At 33.8% G+C, this 17806-nt stretch overlaps 1 protein-coding gene across 3 annotated transcripts in view; it reads left to right on the top strand.

The window, feature by feature from the left end:
- The window catches only part of MARK1 (microtubule affinity regulating kinase 1), a 155127-nt gene that overhangs the window by 120794 nt on the left and 16527 nt on the right, over nucleotides 1–17806 (top strand). For all 3 annotated transcript variants that reach the window (XM_079106786.1, XM_079106785.1, XM_079106787.1), the window contains 7 exons: nucleotides 1545–1601; nucleotides 3870–4106; nucleotides 4196–4315; nucleotides 12257–12356; nucleotides 13379–13491; nucleotides 15884–16037; nucleotides 16341–16534. In XM_079106786.1, coding sequence (XP_078962912.1) covers nucleotides 1545–1601; nucleotides 3870–4106; nucleotides 4196–4315; nucleotides 12257–12356; nucleotides 13379–13491; nucleotides 15884–16037; nucleotides 16341–16534 — 975 coding nt within the window. The remainder of the gene's footprint in view (nucleotides 1–1544; nucleotides 1602–3869; nucleotides 4107–4195; nucleotides 4316–12256; nucleotides 12357–13378; nucleotides 13492–15883; nucleotides 16038–16340; nucleotides 16535–17806) is intronic.

Raw genomic sequence — 17806 nt, 5'->3', positions numbered from 1 at the left:
TTATTATTCTTTCATTATTTTGTACCACTGCTTCTATGGTGTTAACTTGTTTTATAGTTACTCATGTACATGTTTTCCCTTTCCAGATTGTAAGCTCCTTAAGAGCAGGGTCCATGTAGCGTTCATTTTTGTGTTTCCCTAGCGACCAGCACATTTTCTTGCACATAGCAGGTACTCAATAAACTATTGAATCAAATGAATTCAATTATATATTACTCATTTTATGTTGACTATTTTGTTTTGAATTCATGTCTTCTCTGTCTTTGAACCATTTCAATATACCTTAGAATTACTTTCTAATACCAAAATATCAGTTTCACTCTACTTTGAGGTTCTTTTTTTACCCATATTTCTATTAGTCACATCACTTTTAGACTTTTAAAAAATATCATTTCTTTCTTCACTTGTAATAACTAACCAACATTCAGCATTCAAACTGTGTTTACATTTAAATGAATCCACAAAATTGAATGTTCTGCTGTGCATTAAAATGGTTATTGTCATATACATCAGATATAATACAAAACAGCCTTTTATTGATGCTGTCAGAGTCTTCCCATTTCCCTATTTTATATAGTAAAGAACTGTCATGAAATTGTTTATAATCTATTTCTCACTTTAGATTTTTGGCCTTTAAATTCATTTATACTGTCTTTCCTGTATAGCCCTTATCACCAATGAGCCATATGTAATGGTTAAAAATTATGGCTATGTACAAAATAGGTGTAGAATACTTTGCTTTTTTGAATTAGTGAGAGGTGTAAGATTAAATTTCATTTTTAATTTTGATCATTGAGGTCTTTTAATCCTCAAATTTTTTCCTCTCACATTCCTTCTTCTTTTCCTTTCACATTCCTTCTTCTTCTCCTTATTTTATGGTTTACTAGCTCGGGACATTTGTTTTCATTTTGTTTTGGAAAATGGAAATATGTCTACACTCAAAATAGGGAATTAAAAATGTGGTATCACTTATGATATAAATACTACAAAACAAATGCATTTGATAGATTTATATTAGATCCTAACAATTATGGACTGTGAAAAATATGATGTAAGATATTGCTAAATACTTTAATAAGTTCTTAATAAATTGAGGAAACATGCCTTGAACACATTTGATTTTATTCCTAACATCAGAGTTTTGTTTTTTAGCTCTAGCAGGCTATTTCGAATGCTAATTCATGTGTGTTAAAGTACTTACTTCAACATTGTAATAAACCATTTGGCCAAAAATACAAATTATACATGTTCAGTCATGTAAATAGAGAATGATGACAACTCATACAAAAACTTCATGGGCTCTGACAAAAAATATTATAGTATGTTTTAGGAAGACAATATTACCTTTCCACATTTTCAACATTAAAAAGCAAATGTTTTATCACTTAAATCTGTATAGTTTTCTTAACTAAAGGAATAGTGAAATGACTGTTATTTTGAAATCTGAGTTAGTAATTTATTTAAATTGGAGGTGGCGATTATAGAAAAATTAGTGTTTTTACCATAAAATAATTTTGACTATTTTATCCAAATATTTATTTCAGATTGTATCTGCCGTACAGTATTGTCATCAAAAGTGCATTGTTCACCGTGATCTTAAGGTAAGCTCCTGATTTTATAACAAAAAATCTTAATTAAATTAAAGCAGATATTTAACAATAAGTTTGGAGCTGTCTCTTTGACAGTTCCAGGTGCTGTGCAAAGGTAGTTTTTATATAATCCTCACAGTAACTTTATGAAAGGTGATATTTTCCATGAGCAAATGAAAAACATATGGATATAAAGTTATTCAGCATCAAAGACTAGAGGATATGATCCACATTTAATTAGCTTGTTTTAAATAGATAAATGTAGAACTCTGTCCCCAACAAAAAATACCTCATGTCTCATTAGACAGAAGCAAGGTCAAAGCACAAATCCATGTTCACCTATATGGTCTATTTTCTACATTAAAGCTCAAAATAAGGAAAGCTTTTAAATGTTTTTATGAACATTGCAGTCTGTAAAAAATAAAAAAAATAAATAATTTTTAAAAATATGAAAGTCAAATGATGGTGGCCAACTAGTTTTAAGAAAAATGAAAGTTTAATCTCTCTGAGCTAAAATGTTTCATTTTTTCCCTCTTTTCTTTATTCTTCCAAATCTAAGTTGCATTGTTTTTTACCTCTTTATCTAGAAGTCTGTTTTTCTTTATTACTTCTTTTCCCATTGCCTTTATCAATTACTAGCACCAATTTGGGTTATATTTGAGTAAATTTCTCTAAACAGTTGTCAAAATTTTAATCTTGTATTTTGGCTCCATTTTTCTGAGCTCACAGACTTTCTACTACTCCCAATGTTTCTATTTCTCACTTTCCTTCCTTAGATATTTTAAGGGGAAATCACTTGCACAAAGAAAGAGAAGATCGTTCCCCTTGCTTCTGTGTTTGACTCCCAGCTTATTATCTCATTTCTTACATGGAAAAAACATTCTGCCAAAAAAAATCATGTTTAACACCACCCATGTTAGTCTCCCTTCAATCCAGTGGAGAGATTTTTCCTAGTTGTCCCTCATAGGACAGCTCAGAACCCCTTGCAGTTCTTGTCTGAGGTAGCATGGGTACTTAGTGTTCATCCAGACAGTTCCAGGGAGACTAAAGAAGGTCCAGCTTGCTCACAGACAGCCTCAGAAATGTACACTGACCAGGCTTTTACATCAGAACATCATATTTTTCACAGTCCATAATTGTTAGGATCTAATATAAATCTATCAAATGCATTTGTTTTGTAGTATTTATATCATAAGTGATACCACATTTTTAATTCCCTATTTTGAGTGTGAGACATATTTCCATTTTCCAAAACAAAATGGAAACAAATGTCCCAAGCTAGTAAACCATAAAATAAGGAAAAGAAGAAGGAATGTGAAAGGAAAAGAAGAAGGAATGTGAGAGACAGGGAACACACATATGATGGGGGCAGAGTTCTTGGTGCTAATGACTGTTGGAGCCTCCAAAGATAGAGCAGAGGTGTCTTTGATTTTCATTTTGGCCGAATTTTACTGTTGCAGAAGCTGATAAAACACACCTACAAAGTAACCTCTAATTTTGTTAGCCTATTCATCAGTTGAAACTCAGAGTTTGAAATGAAACATATACAAAAGCAAATCCTTTAATGAATTACTTGCATTTACAAAAGGCACATTTAAAATTTTGTCTTTGAATGATTCTGTGATCAGATTTTAGGAAACCAGCATTACCAAAGACAGGGGCAAAACTCCCTCTTTCCTACATACTGTCCCTCCAGAGGAGATTCTAGTTCTAGAGGCAAAAGGAGTTGAAAATAGACAAGGTCTAGGGAGGCTGTATGGTTATGTTTTGTTTCTCTTAACCAGTACTTCATTGAAGAAGCATTCTAGAAGAAAGGACAAAGGACGAATAAACTAGTCACAGAACCCTGGCTGGCAGATTTTTAGATATGCCCTTGAGCCTTGCATCAGCCAAGGGTATGCTGTTAAATTAGAGCTCCTCCAGGTAAATTTCGTTGAAATCTCAGGTAGAATAGGATTATGCTTTAGAATACATCCTACTGAGGTGTAGTTCCACAATGTTTCTTAACCATAAAGGAGAAAATGAGTTTTAAATAACCTTTCTTAAATTGTTGCATATGTGCATGTAAATGAAATCTTTCCTTTCCTGGTGTTAAAATTCAGTCTTACATAGATGTTGTCTCCAACAGTTATATATTGAAATACCATACCGGGCTTCTAAATTTGGTATTGCGTTTAAAACTGAGAGGCAAGAAATATGTAAGTCTGGGATCTGAATCAAGTACAGATTTTTATTTCATATATGCTTTTTACATTGTCCTTTTTATTATTTTCCTCTTAGGCTGAAAACCTTCTCCTTGATGGTGATATGAATATTAAAATTGCTGACTTTGGTTTTAGTAATGAATTCACAGTCGGGAACAAATTGGACACATTTTGTGGAAGCCCACCCTATGCTGCTCCTGAGCTTTTCCAAGGAAAGAAGTATGATGGGCCTGAGGTGGACGTATGGAGTCTTGGTGTCATTCTCTATACATTAGTCAGTGGCTCCTTGCCTTTTGATGGCCAGAATTTAAAGGTATCAGCTGAATTTTATGTTCATGTTTTTATCCCCAGACACGATAATTTTAAAAGCTAGTTGTAAGTGCTTTATTTCATGTTTTTAAGGAACTACGGGAGCGAGTCTTACGAGGGAAGTACCGTATCCCCTTCTACATGTCCACTGACTGTGAAAATCTTCTGAAGAAATTATTAGTGCTGAATCCAATAAAGAGAGGCAGCTTGGAAGTGAGTGAACTTTTGTGCTCCAGATATAAAGTTTGAAGTTAAGATGTTTCAGGAACTGAAGAGTACTAGATCCCCGGTTTTCTTTGGAAAATCACCAAGTCACATATAGTTCGCCTTTTGTTTAAGGTAGAGAAAGTGAAGTGATTATTAAAAATTTGTCACAGTGGGTTTCTCTAAGGACTGTTATTTCTTCTTGCTTCTTCATTGAAATATTAGATTAAAAATGAAATAAAAATGGGAATAAAATTGATTTTTAGTTGGAGAAAAAAGAAAACTTAACCTGTGTCAGAAACCAGTGGGTCCAAAACAGAAGCCTTGCTTTTAGTAAGGACACAAGAATGAAAGAAAATTGTGAAAATTCCAGTGACTACTTCATGGCTCTTTCTGAAATTAGTATGTGATATTAAAAAATTTAATATAAACATTAATTTTCTGTATATCAGTACAGAAAATTTACTAATACAGAAGTAGAACACATTAGAAGCAGTTATTTTTATTTTTTGACACATTGCTGTTGTCTACATTCATTTCCTATGTACTATTATATGTGTACTAAGTATGTTACTGCCAAATTATGTCAGAGATTCACATAACCAAAATGTCTAATCTTTCTTCCTTTTGATGCTACAATTAATATAACTTGTTTCTTAAGTATTTTGCCCATCTATTTTTAAGAGTGATATTTTGGCCTGTACTAATATAATTTCAGAGATTCAGCATGCATTATTCACTTGTGCTTTTTTTTGTCTTCTTTTATTTGCCTTAATTGGAAGGGTAGAAGATTCAGAGAATTAACCTCATTTAAACTGTACTTTTTTAGTGTAGCAATGGGGCTTTCTGGCACGGACTCCATGCTGGTTAGGAGGCAGCCTTATAGTGAGCCATCCTTGTGTACAGAGCTCTCAGGTTAGTTTGGGCTTTGTAATTCTGTTTCCACAATTATTTTTCACTAAAAAATTCAATATGTTTTGATGGAAGTTAAGGGATGGTGACTTCCATTGGGAAATTATTGTAAATGCTTTGTGTCAGTGAATCAGTTATCAGTTTTTTTTTTAATTGAATTATTTGTTTATGTGATTAGTTCTAAACTTAAGATTTTTGTGCTTTTTCCTTTGTGGGTAAAAGGATATGTCAGTAATATTGTAATGGAGAACATGTGCAGTAAAAAGACCCATTTTATATCATGCTTTTTCTAAGCTTACCTACGACCATTATTCATAGACAATAACATGAAATATTTAAAAAGTTAGAATTGTTAACACTATCTGTTCGAAAATTCAAGAAATTTAGAGACCATTAATCTTCCTATTCCTACATTATGACCCTCTTTTATCATAGGAACCCACTTTACCTGAGCATCACTTACCAAATATCCAGAGTTCAGGCAGCAGCTCAGTTAATAGGCAGAGTGAAAATAACATACGAAATTTATTTGGGGAGAGTAGATCTTGCGAATCTCTGTGAACAGTTAAAATATGTCCTTATATCTTAAAGATGATGAATTTACAGTAGCCAAATATTTTAATCTTTTACCCGTAACATTACATGGTTGAGGATTTAAAGTATTAAGAGTTATTTGAGTTCAATTTAAATGCCAAATTATAATTATTATTGTTAAAACATTCAGTCTTCTCAAGTTCAAGTTGACATATTTGAGTGTAATCTGGACCTTCTGTTCCAACTTATCAAAACTAAAATTTTTCAACCTCAAAACCATGCATTCACCTTGAAAATATTATCATAATAGTGCAGATTTCACTATACAGAGATTGGTCTGCTTCACAATTCTCCAAAGAGACTTCCCAGAGAAACCTAACACCAAACTTTTGAAATACCAATGACTTAAATCATAATATTAGTCTTTGAGTTTATTTTAGTACACACTTTATTATCAGCTTTATAGGAAAAATCTGTAAACTATTTTAAAAAATCTATTTTCAAAACACTTATCTTTCACATGTAAACATAACTTTTATCCAGTTAATAATGTTTCTATGTCATTCTTTTTTTAGCTTGAAAGTTTTGGGTATGTACTTGTTTTATTGTAAGAGTGAGCTCCTTTTTAATTAGATGTGTCCTTAGGTTCTCCTTGGGTTACTATCATAATTAATTTAACCCTTCCTTGTTTGTTGCACATTTGAGTTGTTTCCATTACTTTTGCTAAAAATAACATGGTGTACTTTATTTTTCCTGTTGAGATATATATACTTAGTTAAATTCTCCAGAGTGGAATTACTGGGCCAAAGGGTATAAGTGATCTGATAGCTCTAGTATATCTTTGCCAAAAAGAAGTGTGTGACTCAAGACTTTTGACTATGTCTATTCTCCACGGCTTGATCCAGTATTGACTATAATGAGGTCTAGTATATAATGCCTTGGTGTAATTTATTATAATTGCTTTATAAATTGTTTGTGTTTCTTTTGTTAGTGATAAAACTCTATATTTTTAATTAATAGATTGACTGTGCTTTCTCAGGTATAATCTCTTTAATGTCTCAACTGTCTAAAAATCTGATTAATTGCCTTATAGATTTGTACCAGCTTTGTCAATTTTAATATGAAATATTTCCTCCTAATTCTCATATTTTAAAAAATAGAATTTCATCTGTTTCTTTTCAGTGTCACAAAAGTATCATGAATTATTGATTAGAGTAACTTCTAGTCTTTCTTCATATGTGTTTTGCTAACACTGAAATTTGATTTAGAGAATCTTGTTTCTTGTTTTACTAAACTTCTTACTTAGCTCATATGCCTTTCTTTTCCTTACCAGATATAACTACATATTTTATTAAAGGGTTTCTTAAGGATTTGTAAGTCAAACACTATATTTATACTCTATGAAAATAATGAAATTAGTTTCACATTCTACTATTGACCAGTAGTTGTTTCTAGATTTAAACAGTTGTAGACCTTTTCAGGTGGCATGTATGAATGCTGTCAGCTCTTCCTATTTGCACTAATAGTGATAGGAAACTGTAACACACATGATTTTAAAAGGATTTATGTTTTATGTTGTTTACTGGATATTCGTATGTCTAGATTTTTCTATTTGAAAGGAACAAAAACGCTTTTCTCCTTTCCCCACTATGTTCATGTTCATTCATTTTTCTAGTTTTTGTTGTGGTAGCAGTAGTGCGACCTAGGCAGGAACTCTAGCACTGAACTGCATCCCCAGGTCTTATTTTTCCAATTCTTAGCCAGAATAGACTTTATTGCTTTTCACATAATACGAAACTTGATCCTGAAGTAACATTCCTCTTATTGTTCTCTTTCTGTCATCTTTGGCCCTCCCGCGTAAAGTATATATTTTGACTTTTAATACTTTCTTCAGGTGCTGCTAAAATAATCTTTAAAATCTTGTTTATGTCCATGTAGTACAAGTGACAATAAAGCAAAAAGAATAATTAATTGATAATAACCATTTTTTTCGAAAAAAGAAAACTATCCAAAAACAAATACAAAGATTTAATAATTTAAGTAAAATTATTTGCGTCTGACCATCCTAAATTCTGTTTTTTAAATGTGTACCAAGTAGAGTGTATATTTCCTATAGTTAATTATTCTGATTCTTTATAATTCATCTGAAGCAATTATTTTCTTAGTATTTACTCTTACACAGTCAGCAAGTAGCCATGTATGTTCATTTGCAGTTATGGGAGAGTAAGCTTTCTTCTATTAACTTTGTTTGCCCTCTTTGTTTCTCACGAGGTAGCTGAAATGAAATCTGACGTAGATTAATTTATCCAAGTGGTTCCTATGTCTAGTGCACTTTATTGGCCTAGTTCTTTTTACCTTACCTAAAACCACTCAGACTAGGGTTTCATGACGTCTCTATCACACAGTACACTTTCAGTTCCTGGAGACATTTCTTCTTCAGCCTTTTTTTTTTTTTTTTTTTAACATTAACTCTTGTGATTGCTCTAAAAGGATTTTTTATAAGCCTGAGTTTCACACAACTAAGGACAGGCACTTCTTTCTCTCTCTTTTCTTTCATATATCTCTATTTTATTTCTTTTTGTGCCTTATTCTTAGAAAAAAATCCTCAACTTTAAAATTAATAGAGACCCTTCCTTAGGCACATTTCTTCCTTCTTGTCTTTGCTTCCATTCTTAGATTATTGTTATTCTACTTAGAAGTGTTGTGAGACACACTTCTAAGTAGACTCTTGGCAATTCCCAATAACTGGAGTAACAGGAAGGGAGAGTTAAGCTGGGCTGATTCTCTCATGGCTGCCCAGTTGTCTTTCCTCATCACTGTGTTTCTCCTTTTCCTGGATCAGCCTTGCCTCACATCTCTTTCATAGGAGGCTGGCCAGATCAGTGCTTCTTCTGTATCACTGCCTACTGTTCTTTTTCTAGTATTTTTTCTAAAATATGGTTTATCTTATTTGTTAATAAAATGTAGCATTTCTCCATTGCCTTTCAGATTAATTTTTGATTAACCATCAGAAGATACTAACCCTACCTTCCACTCTTTCATTGCATATCATCTTTGTTCCAAGTCAGAGAGGGGAGTTTATTCATCCTCACTTCTGCTCACATCTTTCCGCCTCAACTTTCCACCAGTTCAAATACTACTTATATCTTAAGTGGGTTCACTTCCTACCTCCTAATGATTCTTTCTCAGAAAACTACAGTACATACTGCAAGTTATTCTTTTTGGTCTTTTTTAAGCACTTGCTATTAATAGCATAACTTTGAATAGACAAATGTTGTGTATTAAAATATCTTTAGATTTCATGAATAAATCTTATTTCCTGAGTAAGAGAGAGAGCACATATCAGTATACACACACACATGTACACACACGTACATACATACACTCAACATTGGTCCAGGTATGTATATTTTTTTCTTGACATGGACACACGAGTATGATATGACTACCAAATAAACAGTTTGATTGAGACATCAAAACATTTGAATTATTGTCATTTTCCTCTAAGTTGCCTGTATTCAACTGTCAAGTCTGCTGTTGCTCCTATAGTTCTTGTTTAATTCATAGAAACCCTATTTTGCTGACATTTGAGTTAAAATCTTCAGAGCTCTCTTGGATTTGTCCCTTTTCATTAATACCAAAACAAATTTTATCATCAAGGTCTTGAGATGAATTTGTTTTCTTTCTTCCATCTCCATATATCCAAATCAGTCCTCTTTTGTCTCCCTCCTGGACATTTTCACAGCATCCTACTGTATCATCTAGCTGCATTCTATCTTACCCATGGCTCTTTAGCTTCCTTATTTTATTTGAACTACCTTCTTCAAAAACAAGAAGGTGGTTATTGAGAGGGAAAAAAAAACCAAGAAGTATTTGTGCCAAAAAAGACAGTATAAGACCATGGAAAGCAAAACCATGGATACAAAAAAGATATGTCTTCACCTTACAACCTAGGAAATTCTGTCAATTATAATGTTTTTTTTTTCCTATATATGCTACTACATGACTCTTGTATAGGCTTCTGTCAAATATACTATTTGAGAAGGAAGAAATGAGGAACAAGAAGGGGGAAATTGTGCAGAAATTTGCAGCTCTGCTTTGTTCTTATTTTTTCTTTTGGAATGCAACCTCCCCAACACTTTCTTTAATTGATGAGTAATCACTAAAAGCTTACATGGCCAGGCATGGTGGTGAACTCCTGCAATCCCAGCAACTTAGGAGGCTGAGGCAGGAGGATCACAAGTTTCAAAGCCAGCCTCAGCAGCTTCATGAGGCCCTGTCTCAAAATAAAAAATAATAAAAAGGGCTGGGGATGTGACTTAGTGGTTAAGCACCCCTTGGTTCAATCCCTAGAATCAAAAAAGCAAAAATAAAAACTTACATGGTAGCAATATTATTTTAAAATTTGTAGTAGATCTACTTTTGTTTAACTTATTGGATGATATACTTAAATTACCATTGCTCAGAGTGGTTATGAAAAAAATCTGCTTGAGTTTTTGTCTTCTAGAGCTTGACTTTGGGTAAATATTAATATAAATGAGGGGTAATACCTAGGCAATCAAGGAATTAGCCATAAAAAGAGAGTTATTTTTCTAATTAGTAGACTCTTGGCAAATAAATATAGAGCTGGAGAATATATTTTATAGGGCTTGAAAAAAGAAAACTAATATACATTACCCAGAATGAAAGCCTAGAATTCTGTAGTAATAAAAAATTAACCATTTTAAAAATTAATACAGAATTATTTGAGTTTGTCTTTAAATGCTGAAAATGAGGTTTTCCATCATCTGTATAATAATTTTATCATGGATCTCCAGCTGCCAGTTCCTCATTGCCTGGCTATGAAGGTAGTAATTTACGCACTAGGTTTTTTTGGGGGTGCTAAGGATGTAACTCAATGGTTCATCACTTGCCTAGCATGTGCAAGGCCCTGGATTCGATCCCCAGCACAATGAAATAAATTTAAAAAAAAATAAAATAAAAGGACATTTTTTTAAAAATAGCATAAACATGCCCTCTTAACAATTTCTCATTATAATTACAGTTTGGTTAACTATGTGTATTGTTGTACAAAGATCTCCAGAACCTTTTCATCTTGTGGCAAAAACTCTAAACCCATTGAATAGTTCTGGCATATTCTTCTCCTTCAGTCTCTAGTAACTACCATTCTGCCTTCTGCTGCTGGGAGTTTGACTCCTTTAGGGCCTCATCTAAGTGGAATCATGTAGTATTTGTCTTTTTCTAGTTGTCAGACATTTTACTTAAAGTCCCCAAAATTTATCAAGTTGTAGCATGTGACAGAATTTCTTCTATAAGGCTGAATAATATTCCATAATATTCCATTGCATTTATACAACACATTTTCTGTATCCATTCATCTGTCAATGAACATTTAGTTGCTTCTACATCTTGGCTATTGTGAATGATGCTGCAGTGAACACAGGTGTGAAAATATCTCTCAGATACCCTATTTGAGTACATAATCAGAAATGGGATTTCTGGGTCATGTGGTAGTTCTATTAATTTCCTGAGGAAAGTTTATGCTATTTTACATAGGTGCTGTACCATTTTACAATCACATCAGTATTGTACAAGGGTTCCAGTCAACAATTATACTGTTGTTTTTTTTATAGTGGCCAACCTAAAAGATTTGAGATATTTCATTGTGGTTTTGATTTTCCCTGATTATTAAGATTTCATACAAGCAGTTTCTCATATGCTTCTTGGCCATTGTATGTCTTCTTTGGAGAAATGTCTGTACAATTTCTTTGCCCTTTTTAAAATCAAGTTATTTATTTTTACATAATTGAGTTGTAGGAGTTCTGGATATTAACCCCTTAACCAACAAATGGTTTGCAAATGGTTGCTCCCATTCCATAGGTTGCCCCCATTAGGTTATCTTAATAGCCAGGACTATATAGGTTGTTCTATAGCCTCAGCTCAATTCTGCCTCTGGTAATTTACATCAACACCTGCCTTCACCCCGATTTTCACCTAATTTCTAACTCTAGGCTCAATTCTTCCCATATTCTCTGAGTTGTCTTTACTGACTAACCCTCTCCTTTCTTAATATCTGAATAAGTACTGATTTTTAAAAACAGGTATGTATTTGGTAGAAGACCAGACAAAAATTTCTTTTCAGTAATCGTAGAAGTATGAATATGAAGCAAAGGTTAAAATTGGTAGGTTCTTAAAGCCTTCAAATTTGAAAATATTCCTTTTAAAGGAATATGGGAGAAAAGTTATTTTGAATCATTATATTTGGTGAGTATTTGGAATAATACTCAGATATATACTATAATGATATAATGATAATCACAGTTATCTTAAGATGCTGTATGTGGGGTCCCAACGTTCCACACCTCTTATTGGACTAAAGAAACACAATAACTGTTTGAATATGTTATGTGATTCTTGTTGAGTGAACCAGTAAATTTCACATTTGTTAAAATAAATCACTGAATGTTTCAAGTGACCAAATTTAACATAGAGGTTATTCCCTAGCAAATAATGAAAGATCGGTGGATGAATGTTGGTCATGAAGAAGAAGAATTAAAGCCATATACTGAGCCTGAACCAGATTTCAATGATACAAAAAGAATAGGTAAGTATTTAAATATTGTGAGATGTGCTACAATAGGCCACAGTAAGAGTCCTTTAATCTACAAAATGATGTTTAAAAATATAAATAGGAAGCAACTTTTATTAGAAAAATATTTATCATCTTAATGATAAACATTATACATTAAAAATTCAAGCTCCTTGGTTTTTTCTCATATATATTATGGTCTAAGTTAGTTGTTGGCAACTGTAACATGAAAGTGAAAATCATGCAGATAAACCTAATTTTTTCCTTTATCAGTCCCTCACAGGAGGGCTGACTGATTTAACTATCAGCACTAATCAGATGGATAAATATCAGCAAACACAACATGTATTTTTACCAAAACTTTAGAAGCACTCAATAAAAGGGTCTGAACTCTGATTCACCCTTTGTTCTCACTTCCTTAGCAAAGTCCATGGTCCCTCTGCCCTGGTCCTGGTGTGCTGCCCATGCTCAGCTTTCTTTGTTTCTCTGTGCCTATCTAAAGCCATCAGAAACGCACAGGAGTCATCTCAACTGGGCTTTTATCTGACTGAAGGGCAGAGTGGCAGGGGAGAGCACTAAGATCCTAATCAGAACCATTGTGGAATTCGAGCCCTTCAGAGAAGGATTTGTTCTCCAAAGCTGAAACTGTTAAGAGAGGAAAAAAAATCATTCCATGAGTAGTTGGGAATGCAGTGAGAGAGAAAGAGCCAAAGAAGAGGGATTTTGTATGTGACACAGACTGATAGTCTGACTGGACAAAGGAAGTCAGCTCAGGAATGTAGTAGGCACTGAGAAATCAAGTGGGCTCATAAGTATATAATGTACTATGTAGGTAATTCTGTATGAATAATTGTGAATGTGTAGTGTGTATGAACACAGTATCTGTAAGTTAATAATGCAAAAGTTTGGAAAATTAAAACTATACTTTAAATTTCTTAAGACTTAATTTTCACATCTGGTCTTGGAAAACTTGCCCACTTTCGCTGATTTGTTACTAAAATGAGCTCATTCAGAAAATTTACACTTTCTTTTCCTAGACATTATGGTCACCATGGGTTTTGCACGAGATGAAATAAATGATGCCTTGATAAGTCAGAAATATGATGAAGTTATGGCTACTTATATTCTTCTAGGTAGAAAACCACCTGAAGTAAGTCTTCCTCCTTTTTAAAGTAATATGAATTATTTCTTTAGTTAAATAACAGCTGAGTATAAGATATAATGTTAGTAAATGTTTTTTGTGATATAAAAATACAAAGATTCTAGCATTCTTATTTATTAGAATTCAAAAATCAAAGGGCTAAATTATGAACCAATTTCATTTCTGGGTATCAGGAGGGATTTTATGCAAGAGCAGGCCCACTGTCCCACTTGACTCCAAGAAGCACCACTCACTGGTCTCTAAAAATGGTGTCCCCCCAGAGTTGTACAATGTGCAGCTTCAGTGCAACAGCCCTGCCAGAGGCACTATGATGAGTCTGGGTTTGCAGATAGTACACTGACTGAAACAGAAGGAAGTGAGAGCAGTTCAAACTAAATGTATGTGTGAAATAAATCTATTTGTGTAAGTGGAAACCCAGGAAAAGTTGATATTTTGTCTCATAGCATGTCAAGTGACTTTAATGCATTCTGAAGGCCAGAATAGGAAGTCCAGTTGGGATGGCTGAATTGGAGATTTCTCTTGAGTGGAGCTGTGTAGTAGATATTCATATGTAAAGATCTGGATCTGCAGGGAAAGATTCAAGCAGAATTAAGAGATTTTGGAGTCATCATCAGAGAGCACATGTTGCATGCACTCATGTGCCAGGAACTATTCTAAGGATTTAACAAGTATAATTCAACTACTCTTCTCAATGAACCCCTCAGGACGGTGCTATTATTATAGTAGAGAAGAATCTTCAGTGGGGTCACTGATAGCTAGGAAGTGGTATCTAAGAAGCCAAGTCAAGAGAATTTTAAGTGGGAATAGCACAAAAGATCATTTCTAAAGTCTTTTAACTGTTTCTACTTAGAATTTAAATTTCAGTCCTAAGATCTTTAATTGTCTTATTAATTTAAATACAAAGGGAGCACTAATTTTATAAGTATACAGTCCACCCCGTCTGTGAGGTAAATTGAAGTACGAATTGAATATAATCTAATGAAGCTACTCTAAGTAAGAACCTGAACTTCAGAGCCAGGTTTACCTCCCCCACCCACACAGCAGCTGTGTCACTTTGGCAATTTAATTTTCTTTGCCTCAGTTTCCTTATCTACAAAGTGAGAATAATAATAGCATTTACCTCTTAGGGTCATTGTGAGAATTTTAAAAATTAGTACTTAGAATAGTTGCCGGCAGATTACTGTGTGCTCCATTGTAGCTAATATTTGTTATAACTACCACCATCATTATTAATCTCTCATTTGTTACTAGTGTCATCTATATATGAATTTGAATTTCACATTGGAATGTCTGTGATGCAGTGTTTTAGCCAAATTTTTTACCACTGTGACCAAAAGACCTGACAAGAACAATTTTAGAGAAGAAAACGTTTATTTGACACTTTCAGTTTCAAGGTCTCAGTTCATATACAGCTGGCTTCATTGCTTTGGGCCAGAGGTGAGGCAGAACATCATGGCAGAGGAAAGCATCTCAGAACATGGCACTGCACCAGGAAGCAGAAAGAAAGAGACTTCTCTAACCAAGAACAAAATATACACCCCAAAGGCAATGCCCCCAATGACCCACCTCTTCTAACTCCCCTACCTGCCTACAGTTACCACCCAGTTAACACCTATCAGGGGATTAATGCTCTGGTTATGTTAAAACTCTTACACCCCAATCATTTCATCTCTTAAACTTTCTTGCATTGTCTTACACATGAGATTCTGGGGAACCTCATGTCTACACCATGGCATTTAGCCAAAAGTTTGCTAGCATCTGGCTACTTTGTATTATAGAGATAAGTAGTATAACAACCCCCAAGTTTAGTTCTAAGGAGAGGTAATTTCCTGATCGAGCCAATAAATCAAATTTTGTTTTGTAAATGGGGAGAAAACAAAGCAATTTAATCTTAGAGTGTAAAACATGCAAATGTAGATATTTTAATATAGTTTTTCTATGTATGTGTGTAGGTATATATATGTATGTGTATATACTTACATAGGTGCATATGTGTTTAAAATTTTATCCCTTGACTCTTCAGTTTTTCTATCCAAAAAGTTCAGGGTAGTACATTGTAGGTTTGTTGTAATGTTTAAAGTGACAGATATAAATAAAAGCTTAGGACAGGGTCTAGCATGTCATTGTCATCCAGTAATTGTAGATATTATTTGGTATTTTGACTAAGCTAAGGATTTGTACAAAATAACAGGAAATTACAGGTACTCATGAGAGCAAATTATATCCACTTCCCTCTAACTCAAGGTTCTATATTTTGAGCTGTCTCCTTTTAGCTCTGATTACTTCTTATGTAGCTTTGAATCATTTAGAAAATCAAGAGTGCATTTGTTTGTCTAAACATTATCCTGTTTTAAAAGTCTGGTGGTCTTTCTTCTTTTAGTTCGAAGGCAGTGAGTCGCTCTCCAGTGGAAACTTGTGTCAGAGGTCCCGGCCCAGTAGTGACCTAAACAACAGCACTCTTCAGTCCCCTGCTCACCTGAAGGTCCAGCGAAGCATCTCAGCAAATCAGAAGCAGCGGCGTTTTAGTGATCATGGTGGGGGAACAAGTCAAATAAGTGAAAACACAGGCTGGTTCTACCCACGTTTTTACTTTAAGCGTTATAAAGTCACATCTCTGTGTGTCATGTAGTTGTCACAGATTTACATTATCAAATGATAAATAGGAACCCTTTTGCAAGAATTGATCGGATTCTTTATTTGAATAGTTTAATCTCGATTCAGAGTGTAAAACATATAGATATTTTTATATTGTAGAGTTTTTGTTTGTGAGAAGAAAATATGCCAGTCATTTCTATCAATTTTATCTAATTATGCTATTTTTTTTTTTTTAATTACAGCTGGTCCATCCATTCCCCCCGCTGTATCATACTCTAAAAGGCCTCAGGCTAATAGTGTAGAAAGTGAACAGAAAGAGGAGTGGGACAAAGATGTGGCTCGTAAACTTGGCAGCACCACAGTTGGATCAAAAAGTGAGATGACTGCAAGCCCACTTGTGGGTCCAGAGAGGAAAAAATCTTCAACTATTCCAAGCGTGAGTAAATTTCTGGTGTATTGCAATTTGTTGAATGTACTTATTATCAGTTTTTCTTTTAAATGTTTATCTTTTGTGTTTTGAAATGTTTCAAAATGAATCATAATTTGAAAAATGTGAAAAGGGAGCCATGCTTTTCATAAATGCAAATTAAGAAAACAACCCGTTGGGCACAGTGGCACACAACTGTAATCCCAGCGACTTGGGAGGCTGACTTGGGAGGTAGGAGGATTGCAAGTTCCAGGCCAGCCTCAGCAACTTAGCAAGGTCCTAAGCAATTTAATAAGACCTTGTCTCAAAATAAAAAGGACTGAAGATGTGGCTTAATGGTAAAGCACTCCTGGGTTCAATCCCCAGTACTGATGGGTGGGTGGGTGAATGGATGGATAGATAGATAGATAGATAGATAGATAGATAGATAGATAGATAGATAGATAGATAGATAGATAGATAGAACAATCTTCATGTAACAGCCTTCACATAAAATGCTACATTAACCTTCCTGCTTTATTTTTCCTGTTTGTAACATTGTCTTAATGTTACATCAGTGCATTTAATCTTACATTTACAGATAAACTGTTCAACTGAAGCAGACTCAGTTAATGATTTATAAAGTTACCTCACATTACTAACTGAAGCAGCACACTATAGAAGTTATGCAGTGAGAGCTAGAAGACAGACTAAGATGCCTCCTTCTAAGGCAGCAGGGAAGAATAAAGAGAAAGTATAAAAGAACACTGAGACTAGAGGGAATATTTAAATAATAAGGGTTTTGAAAAGAAAGCAAATGTAACAAAGGGGAAGAAATATTTGAACAAATAATAACAATAAAGAAAGAAAGAGAAGACTCGGACAAACAGAAGCCAGAAGGAAAACCTATTCCTGGACTCATTAAAGTGGAGTGTATAGACACCAAAACAAAGTGAAAATTTTACTTTTTTCCAGGGCAAGAGAGCAGATGACTTTAAAGTATTAAAAGAAAACACTTTGGGCCCCAAATGTTATATCTAGTCAAATTGCCGTTTAAATATGCAGTATGATTACCATATTCCTGGGCATAAAATGTCTCAATGGTTTGGCTACACAGTGACTGTTTGAAGGTGTCATACCATTGGAAGTATTCTTCCAAGAAAAGTATGAAGACTCTGTAGTAACATATAGACACACATGAAATAATGGAAATTCAGAACCAAAAGTCTGAACAATACTCGGGGGTAAGGATGGAGTAAAGATTAAAGGGATATAATAAACATGTGACTTGTTAGACAAATA

Source organism: Sciurus vulgaris (assembly GCF_902686455.1).
Source record: "Sciurus vulgaris genome assembly, chromosome: 12".
In the NCBI taxonomy this organism is placed as follows: Eukaryota; Metazoa; Chordata; class Mammalia; order Rodentia; family Sciuridae; genus Sciurus; species Sciurus vulgaris.
The sequence above is the reverse complement of the archived record's forward strand: the minus strand, read 5'-3'. Positions and strand labels throughout refer to the sequence as shown.